This window comes from Centrocercus urophasianus, unplaced genomic scaffold (assembly GCF_019232065.1).
Source record: "Centrocercus urophasianus isolate 14NV4802_14NV808 unplaced genomic scaffold, USGS_Curo_1.0 seq_73, whole genome shotgun sequence".
Lineage (NCBI taxonomy): Eukaryota > Metazoa > Chordata > Aves > Galliformes > Phasianidae > Centrocercus > Centrocercus urophasianus.
Window position 1 is genome coordinate 7,189,159 of NW_024885344.1, and position 24,596 is coordinate 7,213,754.

A 24,596-nucleotide genomic window follows, 5' to 3' on the forward strand; every position below is an offset into this window, starting at 1 on the left:
CGGGTCACCCCTCGGCGCCGGGAGAGCACCGCTTCCGCACGGGAGGTGTCCGCCCGCTGAACTTTCTGTCCTGCGGGGCCGGGCTGGATTCACAGAGCCGAAAGCCATCGCTCCCGCGCCTCCCGGCCGGCCGGACCCATAGACATTAACGGAACGGCCGCAGCCGCCGAGTCCCCCCGGGTTCGCTCCTCCGTGGCGAGGGCGGCGGGACGTCTGCGCGGGCGGGAGGGAGGAAGGCTGCGCTTCTCCTCGCCGCGTCTCCTCCGCAGGGGAGGGGAGGCCGACGAGCCCCCGGGGCACGACTTGGGAGCGCTCCGGGCGTCCGTCCGCAGCGTGGATGTGAGCCGCGCGAGAGGGGATGCTCCAGGTTGCCTCTGCCCAGTGACGGCCGGCGGCTGCTCCGGGGCTTCGGCGTGGCCTCGCGCTCAAGGGCTTTGCCTGTGGTGAAGATGTCCATGGTGTTCCCGTGAAGCTGAGGTATGGCTGCTGGAAGGTTGCTGCTGTATGCTGGCCTCTCTTTAGCTTTGTGTGCCCTGGGCATGCTGGCTGTGGCGATCTGCTCTGACCACTGGTATGAAACTGATGCCCGAAAGCACAGGGAGAGGTGCAAAAGCATCACCACTAAGAGAAATGATCCTGGCTTTATTTACAACTCCAACAACAACCTGCCTCTCAGGGCCAGCAGGTCGAGGTTGGACCGCTGGGAAGGGAAACTCCTCTTGGCAAGGAACAGGAGGCAGATCTTTGCCATGAGTGCGGTCGACGAGTGCAACAGACAGTACAACTCAACCAACATGGGGCTCTGGAGGAAATGCCACCGACAAGGATTCGACCAAGAGCTGGAGGAGCTGATTGCCAAAGGTAAGGGCTGTTTTTACCAAATGCATGTGCTGGGCCCTCCCGAGCTGAGCAGGAGCTGAGCAGAGCCGGTTGGGCTCCCAGGTGGAGGTGAGCATCCCTAGCCAAACCCTCTCCTTGTGATGGGTAAAGCGCCTCGGCTGGGTGCTGCTTCCCAGGGCATCGCCAGGGCAGTTTCCTGGGGGGTCTCCTCCATGGAGATGTGGGGTTTGGGAGCAAGGCAGCAGTGGGGTGAGAGCAGACACACCTCAGAACATCTCTTTCACGTCTCTGTCTCTGTAAGCCCATCACCATGGTATCGGAATATTCTCCACACTGAAGTAAAATGTATGAATAAAGCAGAGCCTCAGTATTTTTTATTGTATTTTTAGTTTGAGCCTGCTGACTCAGACAGAGTATATAGTATTTTACGAGATGCTACATATGTCTGTATTTCGTCATTCCCTTCCCAAATACCCCATCAGTCCTGAATGACACCATTAGTAGTGCTCACATGTAGGCTTCTATCCTCAAATGGAGCGTAAACAAAGAGAAATGCTAACAAGCAGGAGGAAACCCGGCTTGCTGTTTACACTAAGCTACGTTTAGGAATATTTTCAATGGTTACAAAACGTTGGATTGATTTATTAGGAGTGTTAGGAATCATTTTCTTTCAGAGTGGAGATGCATCTGTCTGCCTGTAGCATTTTTGTGCTGTTCTTTTTCTAGTCTTCTGGTCCTCCTCCTTCTGCTTTCCCCAAACGTAGTGGCTCAAGATGATGGTCAGTTTGCCTCAAATGTCTCTTTGATCTGAAGTATTGCAAGAGGAGATACGCACAAACCCCTGTCTATACATCCCATCCACAAAAGATTTATGTTTTTGTGAGATGACTGGGATTCAGCAGAGGATGACAGCATCTTTGCTGCCCACAGCGTGGTTGCTCCAAACAGCAAAATAACATTTCCCTCCCATGGTTCTTCTGTGGCATTCAGATGGTTCTCTAGAGATTTATTTCCACTGTGGTGAAATTGCTGCTTCTTACATTGTATTCTCTGTCCCAAGCTCCCTTGATAGCCTGTGTTGACTCCCTTTTCAGACCATGCACACAGAATTGTTGCTTAAGGCTGATTATTCTTGAGGGATATGCTTTCACATGCACTTGCCAATGTACGCATTTAGTTCCGTATGTGTTAAAGGGAGTCATACAGCTGTGTAGCACAGTATAGACATGCACTGAAGCAGCGCAGACGGGTGATGTAGTGGAGAACCTTTCACCCCTCTCTGTGTTACTGGTGACCCTTAATGTCCAGTTCTACTTAATGACCTTCATGGGATGCATTGGTGGCTTCAATCCTGTTGGCAATGCATCCTGACACCTCTGTGCTCGTGCCAACGCCGAGGGATTTCCGCTCTCTGTCTAGCTGAGGGGGTGGGCTTGCTGTGGATCACTCTGCCATGTGCACCTTCTGTGCTCGTGGCACAACTGGAGAACTTCAACCTTGCCAGCGGGCAAACATTGCAACGGAGAACTCCTTTGCCAAATAAGGTTTCAATTACTAGAGAGATTTTTTGTGTTGAAATAAATTAGCCATTTCTCATTCACCACCCATCTCGTCCCAGACTCAAGAATATCCGGAAGCTGATGAGATTGCTTGGCAATGGGTTGTGTGTAAGAGCAGCTCTGGGAAGTGTTAGTGATAGACAAAATGAGGCACCTTACTCTGAGGTGGTTAAACATGGGAGAGGATAGTCTTTGGAAGATGCTGTCAAGGCTGTGTGTATGTGGTGAGCCACCCTAAATGCATAGTGCTTCCTGGGCTTGGAATGGTGCATGCCGCTGTGCTCCTGTCTCTGGTTGTATGCTGGTGGACACAGAACCAACGCTCAGGGTTGGTGCCCCAGAGTCAGGAGAGCGCAGATGTTGGTGTCTTAATTCCTTGCCTTCTCTGATGGCTTTCTGTGGATGCTTTACAAACAAGTTTGTAGTGTGTTAAAAGAAACTTGAAAGGAGGGACACTGATAATGCTGAATACCAATGGCGGTCTTTTCGGAGGAAGAGTTCACCTATATTGTAAGTCTCAGTTATGCTGAAGAGTCACATGTTTACATTAATGCTTTGTGTTGCTTTGGCATCTTTGGGTTAAGACACAGGAGAGCAAATACAATGTCTGCTTGGTAATTGACAGCTGCTGACTCGCTCACATATAAAACCAAGGATATTGTAAGATCACTTATCTGCTGTAAGTTAGCAGCTGGATCAAAAACAATAAATGGATTTTACTCTTCCTTTACCAAAAAGTAATGTAAAATAGCTACCTATTAAGAATGCCTACATGCTGAAATCTCTGAACTAGAAATTTGATATGGAGCTGTCTTTATGAGGGAGAGCAACTGGTGTCCTTTTTTCCTCCTAAGATATCAGACATTCCTTTACGATCCGCAGCTGTATGGTGACAGTGAAATAAGTACATCTGCCGCTGCTGTCAGATGTTGAAAACAGCTCTGTGCTGCAGAGGAGGCAGGTGTTGCGGTTCATCTCGGCAGCACCACGCTGCTTGTCTCGCTTGCCTTCCATGCCAGACGCTCATCTGGAGTTGGAGATTGCAGGGGTGGTGTTTGGGCAAAGCATGCCTGATGTGAATGTGAAGAACTGCAAATGTGCTGTACCTGTAGTCATCAGATACCCTGACTGGAGTGCATCTGCTTGCACTGAGGAAATACCTCTCTGTAAAACCACAGCTCCAGGGCAAATGGTCATTGATACGTGGGCCTTTTACCTTCCATCCTTTGCCAGCTGCTAATTTAATATGGCACACCTCTTAGAAAACTGGATAAACTAATGTGGTTTCTGGCCCCAAAGATTGCATTTAATACTATGTGTAATTGAATGTGAATGCTATTAAGTTCCTTTTTTTTTCTTTCTTTTTCTTTTTTTATCTTTTTACACTGGACAGAACTAAGTGATCCATTTACTCAGAGACACACTTTTCCCTAGGCAAAACTTCCAGTTTTGAGAATGGTAGATTTGTCTATCAAAGGATAATAAAAAATAGTCATTAAGAGCCTAACTAGCTTTGCAAATACCCTGCAGTTATTCTGCTTGTGAACTCTGCTGAAATTAATACAAGCTGTAGGCAATGGCTCGTGGCAGGATCAGGCCCTGTGGTATTTGGCAGAATTCTGATGCCAGTGGTTTTACAAAACAGTTCTGTTTCTGAAGATTCTGGGTCACTACTGGAATTCTATTCTGTATTTATTAAATTTCTTGTAATTAAAACATTTACGTTAGTAATACAGTTAGACAAATAGGCAATGAATTAAAACAGATTTTTACATGTGAGCATACTTGGGGAGAGCTAGACAGACGTAAGAACCCAAGGGCCTGGAGGACATTCCAGCACTGCATCAAAACTAGACGACTGATTTGATCTCTTTGTTATAACTGAAAACAAAACAAAATGTACAGAAGATGTGTAAGATATAATCAATAAGGAAAGTACTGGAGCCAAACATGCAAACCAAGGCTCGGTCTTGCTAACTTTTACTCACTTGAATAATGTTCGTTCCTGTGAAGAGGCTGTTTAGACTCAGGGGAAGCGCTCATGTAGAGGAGGGCCAGCCAAAGAGGAATTGCTTATGGGGCTGATCCTACGGTTCTGCCTTGATCTTTGATGGACTCTTTTAACATCTTGGGACCAGAGTTTTATTCTTGATAGCTGAAGCCCCAAGCCAAGGAATGCCGGTCCTGGTTTTGTTCAGTGCAATGCTCTAAGCTTCTAATACTCAGATGTCTGCATGTTCTCCTCAGTGAATGAAATAGCCCTGCTGCTCAGTGTCCTTTTAAATATAGTGTTTTCCATACCCTGTTGCAGATGCTGGCTGCCTTTCTGCCACTGATTTTCTAGCAAAAGCAGCGTTCCTTCACCCCACCAAAAAATTCTAGGGAACCAAATGCCTCCAGCACTATGCATGGAGAGATTTGAAGTGCAGGTAAGCATCCATTCACAGCAGGGACAAGGAAGAGGTTGTTTCCTGCCTTGGCAATCACCAGCTCGCAATGCCTTGTGCACAACTTGTAGTGACCCAGAAAATAAACCTGCAAGCCACAGGGTCTGTCCGCACCATTACTTGGATTGCAGCGTTGCTTGGATGCTTTCCTGTTCTAGTTGAGAGGGAAACAAGAAAGGATAAAAAGAAATTACATCATTGAATTATAAAGGTACAATAAAGTACACAAAAAAGTTGCACAATAACCAGAGACTGTTCTATTTAGACAATTACTGCTCAGAGGATCTTGCATCTCTCTTCTGGAAGACTGCCAGTTAAACTTGCCTGGATGGGGCTCTGCTGCCTGCCACTGGAATCCAATTTTATTTTAAAAATTTTACAATTTTACTTATTATTTCAACTCCCTGTTTACCTTCCTTCCTCCCCAAGGTCCATGGAAGTCATAGTAAATCCTATTCTTAAAACACTTCATTGCATGTACACTCAGACGCATGCCACCATCAAGAAAGACAGAAACTAATTCCTGTGCAGCCTGTCTCCAAACCAAATAACATGCAAGATTTCTGGGATGAAAGCCTTCACTGTTCTGATTGTCAGATGCATGGCACAATTGAGGAAGAAAGGCTTAACGAGACTACTCCAGCCATCACGAGGGATTATTCATACACAACTGGGAAAGCCTGAAGAGAGGCTACTTGCATCTATCTCAGATTTATTTCCATAAAAGTACTCACAGTACCTTGCAGTTCCATAGATTTCAGTTTTAAAATGCAATGTTTTTGCCAGACGAATCAGGACAGCCGTCTTTTTGCGTATGTTCTTCACACACTTAAAGAATATAAGTGAGTGCTTAGTTTATGTGTTTGAAATCCCATTGCATGTACTTATTATAAAAAGGACTTTTTATTAAAAAAAAAAAAAAAAAGGCCTGGGGGCTTGAAGCCCCCAGTACAAGAAAGATGCAGAGCTCTTGGAACAAGTCCAGAGGGCCACTAAGACGATCAGAGGCTGGAGCACCTCTCCTATGAAGAGAGTTGAGGAAACTGGGCTTGTTTAGCTTGGAGAAGAGAAGGCTCCAGGGAGACCTCGTTGTGGCCTTCCAGTACTCGAAGGGAGCTTATAAACAGGAGGGGGAATGGCTGTTTACAAGGGTGGATAGTGATAGGACAAGGGGAAATGGTTTTAAACTGAGACGGGAGGTTTAGGTTAGATATTAGGAGGAAGCTTTTCACACAGAGGGTGGTGACACACTGGAACAGGTTGCCCAAGGAGGTTGTGGATGCCCCATCCCTGGAGGCATTCAAGGCCAGGCTGGATGTGGCTTTGGGCAGCCTTGTCTGCTGGATGGTGACCCTGCACATGGCAGGGGGTTGAGACTAGATGATCATTGTGGTCCTTTTCAACCCAGGCCATTCTATGGTTCTATGATTCTGTGACTTTACTGAAGTCTTGGTTCTGATCCTCACAACGTCAAAATGAATGCTTTATTGAACGCGGTGATGCAGCAAGTTCAGGCCTCTAGTGTTTCCTTTGAGGTTAAAATGGTTCCTACACGGAAAGGCCAGCCCAAGGTCTATGCTCTATTCTGTCACAACAAGATTCTGCTGGAGGGCTTAGCTAAAATTTAATCAGAAGGTGTAATTTCAGTTGCACTTTAGGCTAACCAAGTACTTCACCTCACCATTTCCAGTGACACCGCTGTCTGTTAGCGCAGAAGGAACAATTCATTAAGAAGCATTTTTACCACAAGTAATGAGAACTTGACACGTTCCTCTGACACATCTGAGATAATTAGTTTGATAATACATATCTGCTAAAAATACTAAGAACATATATGTAATTTACCAGAGCTGCGACTGTTTTTAGTCATGCTGTTTTTTAAAGAGCGAATTTCAGTCAAGCTGTTGGCTTTCAAGCAGAATTGTCAGTGAAGACAAATGGAAATTTTGCCTAAGTAAAAATAATGATGGGATCGTGTCCTTCTAAACAGAAATTGGTATTTGCAGAGCTGCCTGCAGGACTGCGTGCTTAATTCCCGTTCACTTAAGTGAGCATCCCAATCCTTTGGAGGAATCTCAGCATTTTTATCCCTTTTGCATGATGGTTAAAAACTTTTTAAAAAATGTGAGGGAAAGGCTGAGTATGAGTGCAGATGTATTCCATTTACTGTAAAAATAAACATATGCCAAGAAAGAGTATTGAAACAGAGATGAAATGATCTGAATTATTTTGTCAGCTCCAAAATCCATATTAATATTGCTTTTACTCATTGAAAAAGTCTTTCTGTGCACTCAGAATAGCTGCTTAAGAATAGAGTGTGTTCATTAACTATTGCAGTGCCAGGGAAAAGATGTGGAAGAAGACTTTGTGTATGTTCTGCAAAAAAATAATGATAGTCATTTATAATGTAAGTTACTTAATGGCTCATTGCTAATCAAGTGTTGCTGGAACCCTCGAGTACATATTCACATCTTTAAAAGGAAAAGAAAGAAAGAGATGGTGTTTTTTAGTGTGTTAAGGTATAAATAAGTGAAGAATGTGGATTCCAAAATCCAAACACACTTAACAGATCATTCAAAATAGCATCCACTTAAAAAAAAAAAAGAAAAAAAAGAATGTAAATTGACATATTTTCTCTGCAGGAGAGAAATCGGGCTGTAAAAAAGAAATGTCTCCATTTTGTGTCTTATAATGCTTAGTTCTTCCACAAATAAATATCCAGTGCTGCCCAGCTGAGACAGCTGGAATCACACTTCTTTGTAGGTAACTACCAACACAGGTGAAAAGAGGTAGTGTTGGAGCCAAGGCAGGGCTCACAATGCCAGAATTCAATCCAAGCTCTACCACAGTGTTTCTTCATGACCTGAAGCAAATGACTTCATCTCGTGTACCTCAGCTCGGCAGCAGTATAATAGGGATTCTGCCCACTGTAATTAATACCGGTTGGAGTTCTATCACAAGATTTATGAGCCTTAATCATGGATCAGAAATCATGGAGCAGAAAAACGTCCCTGTCCTTTTGACATGTTGCTGCGCTTTAAATATCGCAGAGTAATGTGCCCTGTGAGATAGTACAAGGAGATGACAAAGTAATTATATTCAGCATGACCGGCAGTGGTTTTGAAACATCAGCAGGCTACCCACATTTCTGTAAGCACCACAAAATGCAGAAGAGTTGTAAAAAAGGATAATGAATAGGAGGTGCAGATGCTTACAAGATTGTTGTCCGAAGACTGAGGGATGGCACCAACAAAATCATGGGTCGTGTCTTCTTGAAAAATTAATAAGTAGTTGATGGGGGCTGACCTCTTTGGCTGACTGTAGGAAGAAGTTGACATTTCCCTAATGAAGACAAATATATTGCACTAATGAGATAGACGGTTATTGGGATGGCAGTCTATGGCTGCTAGGAGAAATGACCTGGTTAGACTGGGGGGTTTGGAAAAAGATGTTTCTAGCAGCATCCTGAATGCTTACGTGGAAAGCATTGTAAAGGTCAGAGAAAGAAATACTGCTGTAATAAAGACATGAAATGATGACAGCCTGGATGGAGAAAGAATCTGCAAAAGGGATGTCTAAGGACATCCGTTGGATCTAAGGACATAAAGATATGAGATGAATATGTCACTCAGGTTCATCAGAACAACGAAGACAGTAAAACATTCATCTGTGGTGATCAAGAGAAGAATTCCTGAAGGGGACATATGGTAAAGAAAAAGAGAGAACAACATTGGTAACTTTGTTCTAGCTATGATATGTTTACTTTGTTATCTCTAGGAAGGAGCATTGGAGAGACTGGGTATGGACATGTTTGTGTTTGGGAAGGGAATCTGTAAACTGCTGCATGAAGGTGGCAGTGAAATCCGCATTTATGGATTGGAAGAAAAATCTCATGAACTTCACTGAAGAGTAGCAGAGCAAGGAGTGGGGGAAGAAAGGTGTCTTCTGCGGAATGTTCAAATGGGTACATTCAGAAGGTGGTGCAAAAGAAGTGAATAATTTCCTGATAGCTGATGAAACACATGATCTCAGCACAGGAGACCGCTGGAGATAGCTGACATGCTGCAGCTGATGAGAACAGAGGATTTGGAGTATGCCGCAATTGTGTAGGCGAAGTACAGATATTGGCAACATCAGCTTCAACTGAGGGACGGCTGCATGGAACTGGAAAGCTCAGACTGGGAGTGGTGGGGGGCTCCAGATGGGATCTGAATTTGCAGTGTTTAGAGTGGCTGGTGATGAAAGGATGGAGAGAAAGCAACATGGCATTTTGAGAGAAAAATAATTGCTTTAAGGTGAGAATACTTCAAGAGGAAAGAGATTGAATGGTACTTGCGTTATGAGAGCAAAGAGGCAGAGGGGTATGAGAGGTCAAGGAGAGAGAGAATGAGAAGACAAGAATGACCATAAGGAAGGTCAGGAGGTAGGAGAAGACTGACTCAGTGGCAAACAAATTAAATAAAAGAGAAGAGCTGCATAGGAGGTTTTTAATCTGTGGGAAAGAATAAGGAAGGAGTGGTAGGAGGGGAAGAGGGAACAGAAGGCAAAGCTACTGGAAGAGGAAGATCATAGTCATTTTTGTTGTGGAAGAACTGGATGAAATTCTGTGCAACAGCTGAAGCGGGGGCTGGAGGAGGTGGGAGGGTCTGAGGAGTGAGCCAAACGTGGCAAAGAGGTGACGATGACTGCGAGGCTGGGATTTAGCTGAGCTGAGCTGGAGCAGTAAACTCAGGAGAAGAGCAGAACTGAAAGGGAGAAAAATGCATTTATAGCAGAGAGAGTTAGCAGACAGTGGGATTCCCATTAGTAATGCTCTACTGTGTGAGACACAGCAGAGAGCAGCCGGTATGAGTCAGTAGGGATTTGGGATGGCAGGGCAGAGTAGGTAGGGAAATGCAGAGTAAAAGGTCTATGAAAGTGTGTGGCACAGATCAAATCAGCACATGAAGAAAGGAAATAAGTGATAAAGAGTGTGATAAAGGTCTGAGAGCAGGCAGGAAGTCCTTAATGCTGAACTGATGTGATATAAAGGCCAAATGAGTTTAGTGTGAATGTGGTGGCCACTGGACGTTGCAGAAAGAGTCCAGATGATGGTCCAGGTGGTGGAGCAGGAGGCTCAGGGAAAGTGAAAGGTCTGGTGTGAAGCACAGGGCTTGGTGTGAAGCCCTGTGACTCAGTAGGTCAAACAAGGATATTGGCTGAATGAAAGAGACACTAAAACGTAAATATGAACGTACAATGCTTGCCTCTATGTTTCCACTAATCAATACACATCTTTTAATATGTAAAAAAGCCTTTATAAGCACTAAATATGAATATTTTTGTTGGTACTTTTGTTTTCTGTTCAGTGGTCATTTAATGATGTAACAGCTACAACCAACCAAAACCACAACAGCAGTAAAAAGTTAAATCGAGTGTTAAAGGTGTAAATTAAGGTCACTATACTGATTTCTAAGGAATGATGCTGATTGGTGATAACTGATGATCCAGTTATACTGCTCTTCCTTAGCTATTTCAGTGGTTCCCTGTGTGACAGTATCTGAATACTGCATGTTGTGATTAACCATGAAGAGTGGGATTATCCTTGTTTTACACAGAGATTGTTGTCCAGTGATGAAAACATATCTTGCAAGGCTAAAGTTGACACTGGAAAGAAATTTCCCATTATTAGTGCTTTTTTTCTGTTCACCAGTCTTCAAGATTACCCAGTTCTGCTCAGTCATGTTCCACAGTGGTTAAAGAGGTAGGCAGGAACGCTATGCTGTTCAGAGGGATAAAGTAGCCAGCTGACAGGAACAGGGGAAATAGAAAAAAACTTGAATAGCTTAATGGGCTCAAATTGGCAAGCTGGATAATTTCCATCTCTGAGTACTGAAAGATGTGATATGTGTCATTGCAGGTCCAGTAAAAAGGATTTTCAATAAATCTGTCTTATTAAGATGGTACAGTAGGAATGAAAAGTAGCAAATCTTTACTTAAAGAAAAGGGAAAAAAGTTGTCGGAGCCACAGAGGACCTTTTAGTTTAATCATAATAATACTAAACAGAGTTTAAAGTAAGTTCTAAAGGAAAGATTAATTAAACACATGGGGGAAAAGGAAATATACATGCAACATATGTTTTTGTATGCGAGGTGTGCCAAACTACCCTGATATATTTTGCGAGGAAGATAACCGGTTTTCCAGGAAAGAAAATGCAGTACACCTAACATATTGGGATCTGGGGAAAGGATTTTATATTCTACCCCTGAGGAAACAATTCATTACAATGGTAAGGTAATTAGAACACAATTTACAGTTTGTTTAAGGAACTGGCTGAAGGAAGCCAACAAGTGTAGAGAGAGGGAGTATTAAGATGAAGGAAGGTTGTTTAATAATGTCATCAATGATATTGCAGCAAGGCTTGCAAGGTGATAGCTCTCACTGGCCTGGATGCAAACAGAAGGACATTGCTGCTGCCACAAAACAATGTGGCATCACCAAGAGAAAGGAGACCTGGAATTTCTGTGCAAAAACCTGGACAATCTTGAGGATAAGTTGGTAGTATAGATGTGAAATTTAATACCAAGAATCAAGTCATGCAGTAAGAGGGCAACAATGTGAAATTTCTTTTCAGTGTGAATCCTTAAGACCAGGTTTATATTACTGTGCATATACACCCCATATTGAAAGTCTGGTCCCCCAGACATCTGGACTGTGGGAGTTCTGGGGCTCAGGTGGGTCCCTTCCTGCCCGGGTACTGCAGTGGATTTCCTTCAAGGTGAGAAAGGAGTGTGTCTGAATCTCACCCAACATGCAAGTGAGATGTGAGCACAGAGTACAAATTATGGTGGACAAGGGGCAGACAGTGCACCTGTCCTGCAGCGTGGGCACCGTGGGGCAGCCATGATCAGGACAAATCAGGTGTGGCTGAAGAGTGGTGCTGGTGAGATGCCTCAGGTAAGGAAGTGTTCAAGTCATGTTACAGTCTTCACTATTCAGCCACCTCCGAGAAAGATGAATTTGGAATAGAGAGGATCCTGTCCAGATCTGAAGCAGATCCAGAGTGAGGTTACTAGCATGAAGAAAGGGATGAAAAGGATGTTATACAACAGTAACTGCTACCCAGAAGAGAAAGGGTTAAACCACAGGTTAGGGGGAAGCTGTGTGTGAGGACATGAATAGGCTGAAAGCTGTGCTGAAGTGGGATTCTGGAAGGAGTGATGAGGGCACAGCACTTCTAACAGGTTTTAAGGATGAAGATGGATATATTTAGGAGGAAGGATTATATGATATACTTTCCTGCTGTGCAAGAAAAACGAACACAGATAGTTCCTTTCTAGTACTGTGTCCTTGTGAAGCATGTCATAGGACTGTGAAGGATTAATTTGTTATTACTATTAATTCCTCTTTTTTTCCCCCAAGGAAGGGCATATTCAGCTCTACATCAAGCAGGATCCGATGGAAGGAGTATTTGTCACTGGGTATCTGACACCAGCCATGGTTGCCTGGTGAGTGGGACCCAAGACAAATCCAGCTGCATCATCCCAGCTGCTTTGTCTCCTTCACCTCAGTCAGAGCTGCACTTCATTTCTTTCCAGTGACACCCCTCACATCCATGAAGGATCGTGGACGATGCCTGTGCAGTTAATATATATATACATTTCTTGTATCTTTCCTTTAGATAATGCAGTTATTAGAGTCTTTGTTTCCTGACTCCCTTGTCTGCTCTTGTACTGCCTTAGCTTAACAACAGCAAAGTCCTGCAGGATTCTCAGCCATATGTATTCATAACCAGAGGAAAGCAGAGCCTTAGGCTTTCTCCTTAAAATAGTTTATATAAAATAAAATAGAAGCTATAGTGTTTTCGTACTATATTTAAACACCCAGGGTTGCTGGCAGCAGTGGAATTATACTCTTATTTGCACATATTTAAATTACCACAAGATGCGCATTTCGGTTCACAAAATGTTCAGCCATTTGGCTGGCAGTGCTGGGTTGATTTCCTCATAGTGAGAAGGATTTTGCTAGGGAGTACATGGATTTGTGAGGGCTAATGGCACCAGCTCCTGGTTGGTTGTGCACTTGTGTGTGTGTTAGCAGAACATGATTCTCACAAGTCTTGGGAAGAGGGAACAGAAAGACACCAGAGAAGTAAAAGATAGGGAACATCATTGGAATTGCATTTGGGGATATAATTCTGCTCCTAGAAAAGGGAAAAAATGGCTGCATCAGTCAGGGTGGAGCAAGACAAACTGGGATGCTAGGTATGTCTAGAGATCAGGGGATCTTGCCCAGTCCAGTAGCAGAGCTGTCCTCTGCATTGCTAGAATAAACTGCTCACTTCTGGAAGCCTCATGTTTGTGGAAAGGAGATGCTGCAGTAAGCTACCATGTGCTGCCAAGGATTTGAAGCAAGGGGTTTCTGTGCTTGTTGAGGTTGACTTGAGCTGTCTGTCCTTTTGATGTGAAATAGTCTTTTGTATCCAAGAGGGAAAAGGACTGCTTTGTATCTGGTATCCTGAGGAGCCTGCAGTTCCAAATATTGTAATTCATTGCTCCTAGTGGAGAATAAAAAGTGTTGCCACAGACTGCCAGGTGTGACTTCAGGCTTGTGGGGATGGGAGCGCTGTTGTACAGCCTTACATTGACCTCTGTCAGCTCCGTGTTTCCCTGTGATGAAGTGGCTGCAGAATGGGCTTGTGCAGTGTCTTGGCCTCTGGACTGTGAAACTTATTTCTGGGACAAGCACAGGAAGCTGTTTCAAATCTGTGAGAGGTGTTTCTAAACGAGGTTTCGTAGGAAAAAGAGAGGCAACTTGTTTATGTTAAACAAGTTCTTTTCTTGAAGAGAAGTTGAGGAAGGCTGTTTGAATGGCTGGCAGTAGGAGAGATGTAGCCAGTATAAGGGCTGGCATCATGAGATGGTACTACGGAGACGGCCTCTGTTTCCTCCCAGCATTTCTCTCTTAACCCTGCGGTGAGGAACCTGGTCCTGTCCTCACCGGTGTTCCCTCACACATGAAGCTGGTGGCACATCTTTCCTCCTCTTGCTCATCAGTTACTGTTAGCATCCCGCCTGTGACGCAGCAACTAATTGTCTTGTCAATGCCTTCAAGTGAAGAAGAAGCAGTAGGAGCAGACAAACTCCTCAGCAACAATTCTTTTTTTTTTCTTCTTGTGTGTGTTTCTAAGAATACCACTGCAAAGAGAAAGAAAGGGGAAAGAAGCAGGATTTATCGTGGCAGAAAGTTGCCCACAGTGCTGAGGCATGGACTTTAGGTCTTCAGGATCAAGCTCTCCTTCACTTGCTGCTGATCTGGCCTTGAAGCAAGGGTGTGTGGCATCCCAGCCATCTCTACACTGCTGCATATGGCAGTGTCACCATATTTCATATGGAGTGTAGTATTTGTCTGATGGGATTGGGATGACTGGAAGGGCATGTCTTCTTTAAAGATTCTCCCCTCATTTGAATGTACGTCATTATGCTTTGGGAGATCCCGGATCTGCATTTTGAGGGCTGTTACTTGATTGCTGTGGTGTATTAAATGTATTGTATTAAATGGGGAAGTTGGTGGCCCTGCGTGTGGCAGGGGGGTTGGAGATGTATGATTCTTGAGGTCCCTTCCAACACTGGCCGTTCTGTGATTCTGTGATTCTGTGTGATGGAGCATTTGTACGTATGCTCATCTTGCTGTTTGATCTGCACCCTTCCTTCAGGACAGGAGCATATCACTCTGCATGGCATTGGAAGAAAACACATAAAGTTTCTGGGAAATTGCTGAAGCCTGGTTGGTGAATGAGTGCAGAGCTCATCACGTGTCCATGACCCCATCAACATGACAGTGTATTAACAAGGGCCATGGAGGTCCACAAACTGTGCTGTGCAATAATGCACTTTCACATCTGTAGCATTTATCACAGAATCTAGCCTGAAAGGCAGGTCAGTGCTCCTGAGTTCAAGCTTTCATTTGAGAAAGTTTTGCTATTCATCACAGTTATGACAATGACCTTCAAAGCTGACATCAAGAGTTTAGGCGTCTGGCACACGGATATTTGAACCAGATTGTAGCGCTCTAGAAATCTGGTTGTGGATGGAGGAAAGTGGTTGGAAGTTCTCTCGAAAGTCATTAACAGTTTATTTTACCGTCAGCCTGTTCCCTCTCAAAGGCTAATATCAATTATTTTTCCTTCATCTCTAAAGGCCTGAGAGCAGAGAAGTTACTTCTCTGACATTTCAGTATATTGCTGCAAAGAATATGGGGAAAATATTTACATGAAACGTGTAATAGCTAGAATTTACCCACCATGATAGTCAACCTGATTTCAAATTTAAGAAGGCATATTCTCTTCCTTGCTGTTTGATATTTTTCTATTGATACATTGCCTTTGTAGCTTTATCACCTACTAACTGATGTATGGTTCTATACACTGTCTTTCAGCTGTGCTCGAGCTTTTTGGTAGACACAAAAAATGAGTCTTTGTTTACTCATAATTCTTGTGGTCCTCTTTAAAGCTTTAGAAAGATAGGACACAGGTACTTCTGTAGTTCTCATGGCTTTACAAATACCTTTACTGAAATGAAGCAGAGAAGTGGTGCCTCCCTGAGCGTTCAGACAGCTTGAAAAAAATGGTTTGGCGAGGAGATCACTGGAGTCGTAGCTGATCTCAGTGGAGTTTCACATTTCAAGCCAAAAGGTGAGAATTCAGCCTCAGTGATGAAGGGGAGATCAGCTTGGGAGTGAGCCACTGGGACACAGGGTGCTGCCCTTGGGTTGGGACAATCCCAGGTATTTATACAAAGTGGGGGAAGAGCTCCTTGAGAGCAGCCCTGCGGAGAAGGACTTGTGTTCCTGGTGGATGAAAAGCTGGATGTGAGCCAGCAGTGTGCGCATGCTGCCTGGAAGGCCAACGGTGTTCTGGGCTGCAATAAAAAGGGGTGGCCAGCAGGGAGAGGGAGGTGGTTGTCCCCCTTTACTCAGCTCTTGTGAGGCCCCATCTGGAGCACTGCGTCCAGGCCTGGGGCCCCCAATACAGGAACCACATGGAGTCTTGGAGCGGGTCCGGAGGAGGGACATTAAGATGATCAGAGGGCTGGAGCTCCTTCCCTATGAGGAAAAGCTTGTTTAGCTTGGAGAAGAGAAGGCTCTGGGGAGACTTCATTGTGGCCTTCCAGTACTTGAAGGCAGCTTGTCAACAGGAGGGGGAATGCCTGTTTATGAGGGTGGATAGTGATAGGACAAAGGGGAATGGTTTTTAAACTAAGACAGGTTAGATATTAGGAGGAAGTTTTTCACACAGAGAGTGGTGATGCACTGGAACAGGTTGCCCAGAGAGGTTGTGGATGCCCCATCCCTGGAGACATTCAAGGCCAGGCTGGATGTGGCTCTGGGCAGCCTTGTCTGCTGGTTGGTGACCCTGCACATAGCAGAGGATTGAGACTATATGATCATTGTGGTCCTTTTCAACCCAGGCCATTCTATGATTCTATAATTCTATGACTGAAAGCTCGTAGCTATAAAGCAAATAACATGGAGATAAAATTAGAGGAGATTCACACAAATAGTAGAAGAAGAGAAGAAGGGAAACACCAGTGGGCTGAGAGAGCGAGAGCTGGAAGGGCAGCAGGTCTTTTGTCGAGATTTGGCCTTAAACAAATATTGAAATTTCAGCAGATATATAAAGACGGCATTTCCCTTTTGGCACTTAGCAAACAGCCATCCTGATGACACGTTTGGGGAAGGCGTGGGGAGACCCTGAACTCCAGCCTTGCCTCTGAACCAGATGTGCTGTGAGCTGAGAGCGCTCTCACTGTAGGATGCGCAAGAAAACAGCAGTTGCTTTTGTAAACCTGTGAGCAACCTTGTGAATCTGGAAAGGGTAATTTCACCTGCTGCTTACGACTGTGCAGAGCTTCCTTCAGGGCAGGTCTTTCAGTAGCACTCTTTTGATCAAGTTTTCTTCTAGAAACTGCAGCAGGAGCCAGAATCCTTTGGAAAGCCCTTCACATAAATATCTTGTTTAGTTAGTCTAATAAAGGTATTACTAACAGCACTGCTTTGAGGATTTATTGGGGGATTTCAGTAAGACAGTGTTAGCAGTGGAATTATAGTCATTCTCTGGTAAGACCTTGTCAATGCAAGAGAAAATAATGTTGATCCAATCAGAGATATTTTGCAGGATCAATGTAATATTCCTCCGCGTAATCACAACTGCAGGATTATGGGGCTCTACTGGGAGTGACAAAGGATCACTTGACAGATCACGGCCTCATTTGATCTCCTTGTTTTAGCTGGCAAAGCATGGGGAGGTTTTTAAGTGTGCATTTATAACCTTGTATCTTAAATAAACCTGGTCTCTGTCTGAAAATAACAGACATTATTTTCAGTCTTTTGAACAATATTTTAGGTTACTTCTGCATTTTTCCCAGCTGAGCCGTACAGAAGCATCTTGGTGTGCCCTTGAGACAGTTCCCCCTGCACTGAGGTGGTCTATGTGTATGAAAGGGGAGAGGAGGCCTGCGAGGAGGCAAGAAGGTGGAAAAGGCAAATCAACACGCAGCATGAACCTTATAGCCCAAACCTCATCAGGAGCCCAAAATACCTTGCTGTAATTGAGCTTTTGGTTAACCCAGTAATTCTTACAAGGGGAAATGAGCATTACTGATCACTGAATTCAGGCTTGAGAGTGTGGCATATTGGCAATGATTTATAATAAAACAAGACCTCCTCATTACTCATGTTACTATCTCTGCATTTTTCAAGATCCCCATCCTGCTCTACTGCTTTAATGACAGCTTTGTCACATGTGGAGATCAGTCCCAAATCCCTCTGCTGGTTGCAGATACCTCAGTGTTCCCTGACTTTGGTCAGGCTCCTCCTGCTGAGGAAGAGGAGCAGTAAGTTTGATAGCATCACCACATGTGACTGGCTGTCCCCTTTGGGTTTGCACGTACATCTCAGTGAATGATAAAAAGGGAAAACTGTGGTCAAGGCACAGAACAATGGCACAGCTCGCTGATAGGATCAGAGGCCATTCAAACTCCCATCTTGTGCTTCCAAATGATTTCAACTGCAGGCTGCAAAAATCATTTGGGGAAGAGAAAATGGCTATTACAAGTGACACGTAGAATTGGGTGGGATGCAGCTCTGGTGAAATTGCAGCAGGGATCAGCTTGTTTTTGTCAGAGACAGGGCTAGATAACTGAGCAAGTCCCTTCTGCCATCATAGGCAAGACACTGCCTGTACTGAGGCAGATAGCTTTGCCAGGCAGGCTGTGGCTAGCATGGGATGTGAGAGGATGCAAGAGCACGTCGGAGTCAACCCCTTCACAGGAGCTCAGGCTAAGGGACGACACTGTTCTCTGCTGCTCTGCTGATGAATGTTTTCACAGGACCCATGTAAATCTGCCCTGGAAGTTGCCATGGGTCTGGCACTGTGGCTGGCACTTACATAGCAGGGCAGGCTGAGCTCGCCAGCATCATCAAGTGCCATTATTTTTGTTTCTTGCTGCCTGGAATAATCAATGACCAGACTGCTTCTTCAGAACGCAGAGCTGAGAAGTAATCTGTTGGAGTAGTCATTTACTGTATCAGCTCTGCCTACCACAGCCCTTGGATGTATTTATATCCTCATAATTCATGAGTGCCTGTCAGTTGTTCTCTTGGTGAGAGTGTAAAAAAATCCACACTAAAAGAATGTTGAGAGCCCTGGCTTAAACCTGGAAAAGTATGACAAATCAAAGTAAATCTAAGTTGATATCCTGTTCTTCTTGTGTGAATTCAAGATGGATCCTTATCCTGCATTTTCATTCATAACTCTCAGCATTGTGGCTCTGGTGAGCCTTGTCAGACCATTGATATTTGTGGACCATACATATTTCCATGTTAGGGGATACACAGGCGTATGATGAGCATGCAGATGTAATTTGCATTTTAAAATAATCTTAAATGAGCTCTCATGTCTGCAGTTGGGCTTTGAGAGGATCTTGTTCCCTGGAGTTAGCCCAGGGCAATGTGCTGAAGATCACACATCACTTTTATTCTGTTCTTGCTCAAGCAAAGCTGCTTTAAAGTCCAGGAGAGCAAAGTCGATCTTGCTGACGTTGGAAGCAAGCATGCCTTGGACTTCAATGGGATACAGATTTTGCTAAGTATTGCTGCTTCCTCTGAAAAGACCTGAGGAAAAAATGGAGAAAGGCCTTCTGGACAAAGCCTCCCAGGGGCTTATGAATCAATTCTTGCACAGGTTCACCGCCATATGAGTCCCTTGAAATATTTTGTTGAGTTGAGCAGTTTTGCCTAGAGAAAAGGACCTACCTACAACAAGAGGGACGTGTAACGCTTGCAGTTAATGTCGTATTTGTTGGTGTAATAAAAGCATGCCACCGGTTCAGTCTTGCCAAATTCCACTTGCCTGTTTGGCTGGGATATGTCTGTTTTCCTGAGGAAAACATAAAACAATGTTTCCTTACTGTACCCTTGGCAAGTGAGTAGATCTTGTGCCCAGGCCAATACATTTCCAAGTCCATTTTTCAAGGCCGTTACTCTGAGCCATTGTCCAAAACATTTCAAAGGAAAATAGTCTGAGTCTTTTTATCAAGTCTTGTAAATACCTTTACAAACAAAAATGTGCTTAAATAGGCCAGGGTTCCTGTAACACCTCTATCTCTGCAGAATTTGTTTCTTCTGGAGAAGCTGCAGAAGTCGGCGTTCCTTTTCAGGCATTCAGCCTCACTCACAAAGAAATAATGCAGCTCTTCCTCGGTGCACGCTGTGGTGACCAAATCATTCCTGTTACCTGGTTGGAGATGCGTGCTGCATTGTTCACCTCGCTGGAGCCTTTATACCCATCGCTGCAGCCCCTAAACACAGACCTGCCATCTTCACAAGAAAGTGCAGCTCAGAGACTGTCTGGAATAGATAAGCCGCTATGTATTATTAATTACCCAATTGAAATACCTATAGTAATGTTTGTACTATGACCTCTGCAGCTTGATTCCCCCGCTTTTTAAAAACTCCATTTGAATATTACAAATTATTTTAAGCTGCCCAGCCTGGAGGGAATGAATTTCCGTTTCACGCACCAAAAGTTGGATGTTTGCACGTGTGCAGGCTGTGCCACTGCGTGGGATTATTTAGCAAAATGGCCGATGCAGGAGCAAAATGTGTAAATCAGCGAGTGCTGCAAGAGGAGCACTTAATTGAAGCTTTATCGAGGGCCTGCAGAGCTGACCTCTGAGCAGCTGGCTGGACTGCAGCTGGGATGGGCGGGAGCCAGCAGCCGTTGCGATGCCCGAGCCCATGTGTGCGGAAAGGATTTGCTCGCACAGCTTTGCCCATGGGTGGCAGAGCAGAGTGTAGCTAGAGGTGACTTAAATCATTCGGTTTAACTCACTTAAATTGTTCCTTTCAGCAGAAATCCATAGCTTGAAGTGCACTTTGATGGCTCTGTAGCTGCGTGTGCAGGACTGGAGCTAAGTGCCAGACTGTGGGCCATGGGGTCAGTGCAGTGCAAGGGCAATGCTGGGGCGTACGGTGATGTATTGGTGAGCTCAGGCCTGAGATGTTTTGCTTTTCTCACCAGTCTTGCACTGAAAGGCTCAATCTAGGCTGTTGACTACTTGAGCATCTCCATCTTGCATCTCTGCAACTGCACAGACAGACGTGGACAAATATAAAAGTTATTTGTCTATTGAGAAACGGATACCAGTGGAGGATGTGAGCCTGCTAAAAAATATGTACTAAAGTCCTGAAGGCTGAAGGCAGAAGGAGAAAGAACTGCGTAACATTTTGCCAAGCTGGAAATAATGAAAGAACAAGTTAATTTGGAGATAAAACCTAAACATTCCAACAGATAATTGGGAGCGTACTGATAACATTTTACTACATGTCTGCAAAAAGCTGTGGTGCCAGAAATGAGAGAGAAGACCATACTGTTAAAACCTGCAATAACTTTGCTATGAGGGAGAATAAAAGTAGCAGGAAATAAAAATAGTGAATGGGCCCGTTCTCACAGATAGGAAGAAGAATAGGTGATGTACTGAAATACCTCACAGTTAGAAACAAGAACTGTAAAATCTAAATAGGAGAAGAAGGGCAAAGGAGAAATGCAATGTCTAGCAGAGCTAATACAGGAAACCATGCACCAAAATCTCTTAAATGTCAGATATTTCAAGTTGTTATTATATACTCTGCAATACCAAAGCATATTAGTGATAGAAGTGCTAATGATGGGGGTTGTCTTTTACTGAATGGAAATGATTAAAAAAATGATGTGGAAATAAAAAGTATGTTTAATAATTATTTTTATTCTGTTTGTGGAAAAAAAAGCTGGGTGAGTTTTTCCAACCATCTGATGACAAAAAAAAACCCAAACAACTTTATTTTCCAGCAGCAATTCAGGCTTTTGGAACACAGTTAATAAAGGTCGGTCATTTTAATTCACTAGATGTGGATAAATGGATACCAAGGATACATGGATACTAAAAGAGCTGGCTAAGGAAATTTCCAGATCCAACTGATACCAGTGATATAAATGGTGTTCTTTCATAATTGGTGAAATGTCAAAGCCTAGGAGAAACCTAGTATTATTCAAACTCTTGAAAAGTGTAAATATAGCAATACCACGGAAAGTTACATAGCAGCTGATATAATTAATGAATAAGTTAATAAAGAATTAAATGCAGATATGCTAACTGGAGCTAATCAACATGCATTTAGAACAATAAATCTCTAAATTAAACTGATCTTTGGTGATAAAGGCAGTGGTGTTGCTTGAATATTCCCTCTCTTCTTTCAGGGACTTGTCTCAGTATCAGATGACATTTTTATTAATAAGCTACAGAAATCAACACGATGCACATTAAATGGATTGAAAAGCTGGTTGAATTGCAGAGTTTAAAATGAAATTTTCTGTAGATATAAAATAGATTTCTAGCAGGCTGTTGCTTGTTACAGCTTTTTGCATTAGACGAGTTACCATTTATTAAAGAACAAGAAAAATGCATGACAGAGTTATCCATAAAGTGCACTGATAATTGTTTGGGGGGAGATAAATAAAAATGAAAACCAGTTTACTCATTAGAATTGGTCTGGATCTCTTTGCAAAGCAGACAGAAACAATATGTACTGTAGGTACATCTGTTTGGGATGTCACAAAGATAAAATTGATCTATCCTAGCATCTCTACAGCAAGCAAATTATGCACCCTGGCTGTGCCTCAGATGACAAGTTGTGGTCCGCTGTTGGCCCAGACATCATCACAAGGCTTGAAGAGCTCAGTCAGATGAGTTTAACAAAGAGAAGATCCATGGGTGAGCTCCTTGCAGCCTGCAGGACCTGCTTGTGCAATGGCAGCCTGCAGAGAGAGCAATCCTGGCATCCTGCAGGCAGTGGGGTCACTAGCATAGGCACCAAGGGTTCAGCTTTTATGCGTGTCAGCCAGGAGTTTTTCTGGCTTTTCTGAATGCGGGGTGAAACTTGTAGTATTTTTTGTGTGTCGTTACACACAGTGATAAACACATCCACTTCAAAGCATGTATTCCTGTTGTAGTTTTGATAACTGCATAGCTTCAGGTGTAGCGATGCAGGAGTCTGGGAGTCCCTGCAATGGAAGGCTGTGTTCTTTTGCTGCCCTGAGATGAATCCTAGAGGGTTTAATCAGCTCCATCATCACCACACTGGTTTGACTGTAGCATAACTCAGAGCTGAGTTTACCCGGACAGTCAGCATTGCTACTTGTCCCACAAGAAGGGATGTGGTAGGTGATGATGGGAACAGTCATTAAAAGGGGGAAAAATCCATGAGAAAGACAGTGAGGAAGGACAGATGGAGGAAAGCCATAAGAAAGCAGTAACATGGAAAAGCTGTATTTCAAACTGTATTTTTATGTACATAAGGAGAAAAAGGATCTTTCTGTCCTATGAAATGCAAGAGAATTGTTGGACTAATGGAGAGACTCAAGAGGGGAAGGCAAGAAGAGAAAGTATGTAAATAAGGGCTGGGAAGAGAAAAGGAAAGAGAAACGCATTTGTTGGGCATTGTGACCTTCCGTTACACTCACTGAATTATTCATTCTGATATTTGCTGGTATCTTCCTGCCAGCCATTTAGTGTCACCATATAAATAAGAGCAGAATCCCGTCACTGCTGGAACCGGAGGGATTTTGATGTTGAACTGCAGCGACGCACCTCCCCCCGTTGCCCTGCCATTAGGTGATTATGAATTATATGCCGAGTGCCTCTAATAACTGAGGGGAAAGGGCTGCTCAGCATATTTGGAATGTAAATCTCATTTTTTTCTCTTTTGTAGGTCATAAAATGCAGCCCTCTTCTAAAGCCCTGTGCTCAGATCACAAGCTCCTGCTGTACAAAAATTCCTCAGCCCACCCTCTGCTGGGGTAACATCTCACCCGATGCTGAACCCCTCAGCATCCTGCGGCCTTGAGATAAGGTTGTCATTCTTATTTTGAATGCGGACATGCTGCATCATGTCACCAAAATTCCTACGTAGACGTTATACTGTACGGGAAGGCAGACTATTGAAAAACAGAGATCGATGCTGTGTTTCAATTAAAAAGCTGTAACTTAATTTATGTTTTTCACCAGACTGTGGATAGTCACAAGATTCAGTTTTCAGAGAATCAGCACTTACGAGCCAAAACTTCAGGAGTGTTTACTGCCTGGCCCCTCTGATGCAGTCTGAATAACTACATATTCAGGACAATCCCTGTTGAGCCCCATTTGCAGGTCATGCGTTCCTGCATCTCTGCCTTTGGTACCTGTTTTGCAGGAGCAGGCCCTCTGGCGTCCTCTGAGGAGGATAGAGTTGTGACTGTGCTTTACCAGAAGTGAAAGAGGGTGAAGAATCCCCTCATTTCAGGACATAGATGAGCTGAATTTAATGACTGGGGGCATTCAGTTATCTTTCAGATTATGAAGGTCAGTTTTTGTTTCATATGGTACTGACATTATTACAGGCTGCCCATAGAAGCTGTGGTGTCCCATTCCTGGAGGTGCTCAAGGCTGGGTTGGATGTGGCTCTGGGCAGCCTGAACTGGTGAGTGGCAGCTCTGCCCATGGCAAGGTGTTGGAACTGGGTGGGCTTTGAGGCCCCTTCCAACGCAAACTGTCTTATAATTCGATGATTCTATTTTGGGATGTGCCATTCAGTCTTCATTTCAGAAGAGAGAGCAATGTCAACAGTTAAATGGTGAGAAGGCAGCATAAAAAGTAAAAACAAGTTAAAATGATGTGGGTTTTTTGTTTTATTTTGGGGTATGCAGTTTCTGTCTGTGGGGAGAAATTTGCTTTTCTGCAGCACTTAAAATAGAGTTTGAGCCGACATGGCACTGAGGCCAGTTCTACCTTATTGTGCTCACCCAAAATGTTTGTAGCCCAGCTGGGAGTCTATGCTGTCTATATCCCTAAAAAAGCTCAGAGAGATCTCACTGTTCACAAATTAAGTCTTCTCTGCAAGCTGCCCTGATACTTCAGTTATCACCAGTGAAGAAGGGATGTCCTGTGGGACTCAGGACGGACCATGCAGTCTGTCACCCATGGGTTTTCATTTGACCTTGCTTGCTTCACTAGTGACCAGAAGTTATTACCCTAAGTGGCTTACGTGAAATATATTGGTCTCAGTCAATTATTAGCAGACAGTTGTCTGCATTACCAAACCACCATCACAAATGGTGCTTTTTTGGGAAGTCTTAAGCAGAGCCAGGGTCAGTGCTGTTGGACTGAAACCTCAGCAGAAGTACCCAGAGAACAGGCT

The 24,596-nt window shown here is 43.9% G+C and overlaps 1 protein-coding gene across 4 annotated transcripts in view; it reads left to right on the top strand.

The window, feature by feature from the left end:
- Positions 1-423: 423 nt before the first annotated feature.
- The window catches only part of TMEM178B (transmembrane protein 178B), a 231,434-nt gene continuing 207,261 nt past the window's right edge, over positions 424-24,596 (top strand). For all 4 annotated transcript variants that reach the window (XR_006171839.1, XR_006171840.1, XM_042837941.1 and 1 more), the window contains exon 1: positions 424-861. Coding sequence is in view for 2 of the 4 variants with exons in the window: in XM_042837941.1 (XP_042693875.1) it covers positions 480-861 (382 nt within the window). In the remaining 2 variants the exon portion in view is untranslated. The remainder of the gene's footprint in view (positions 862-24,596) is intronic.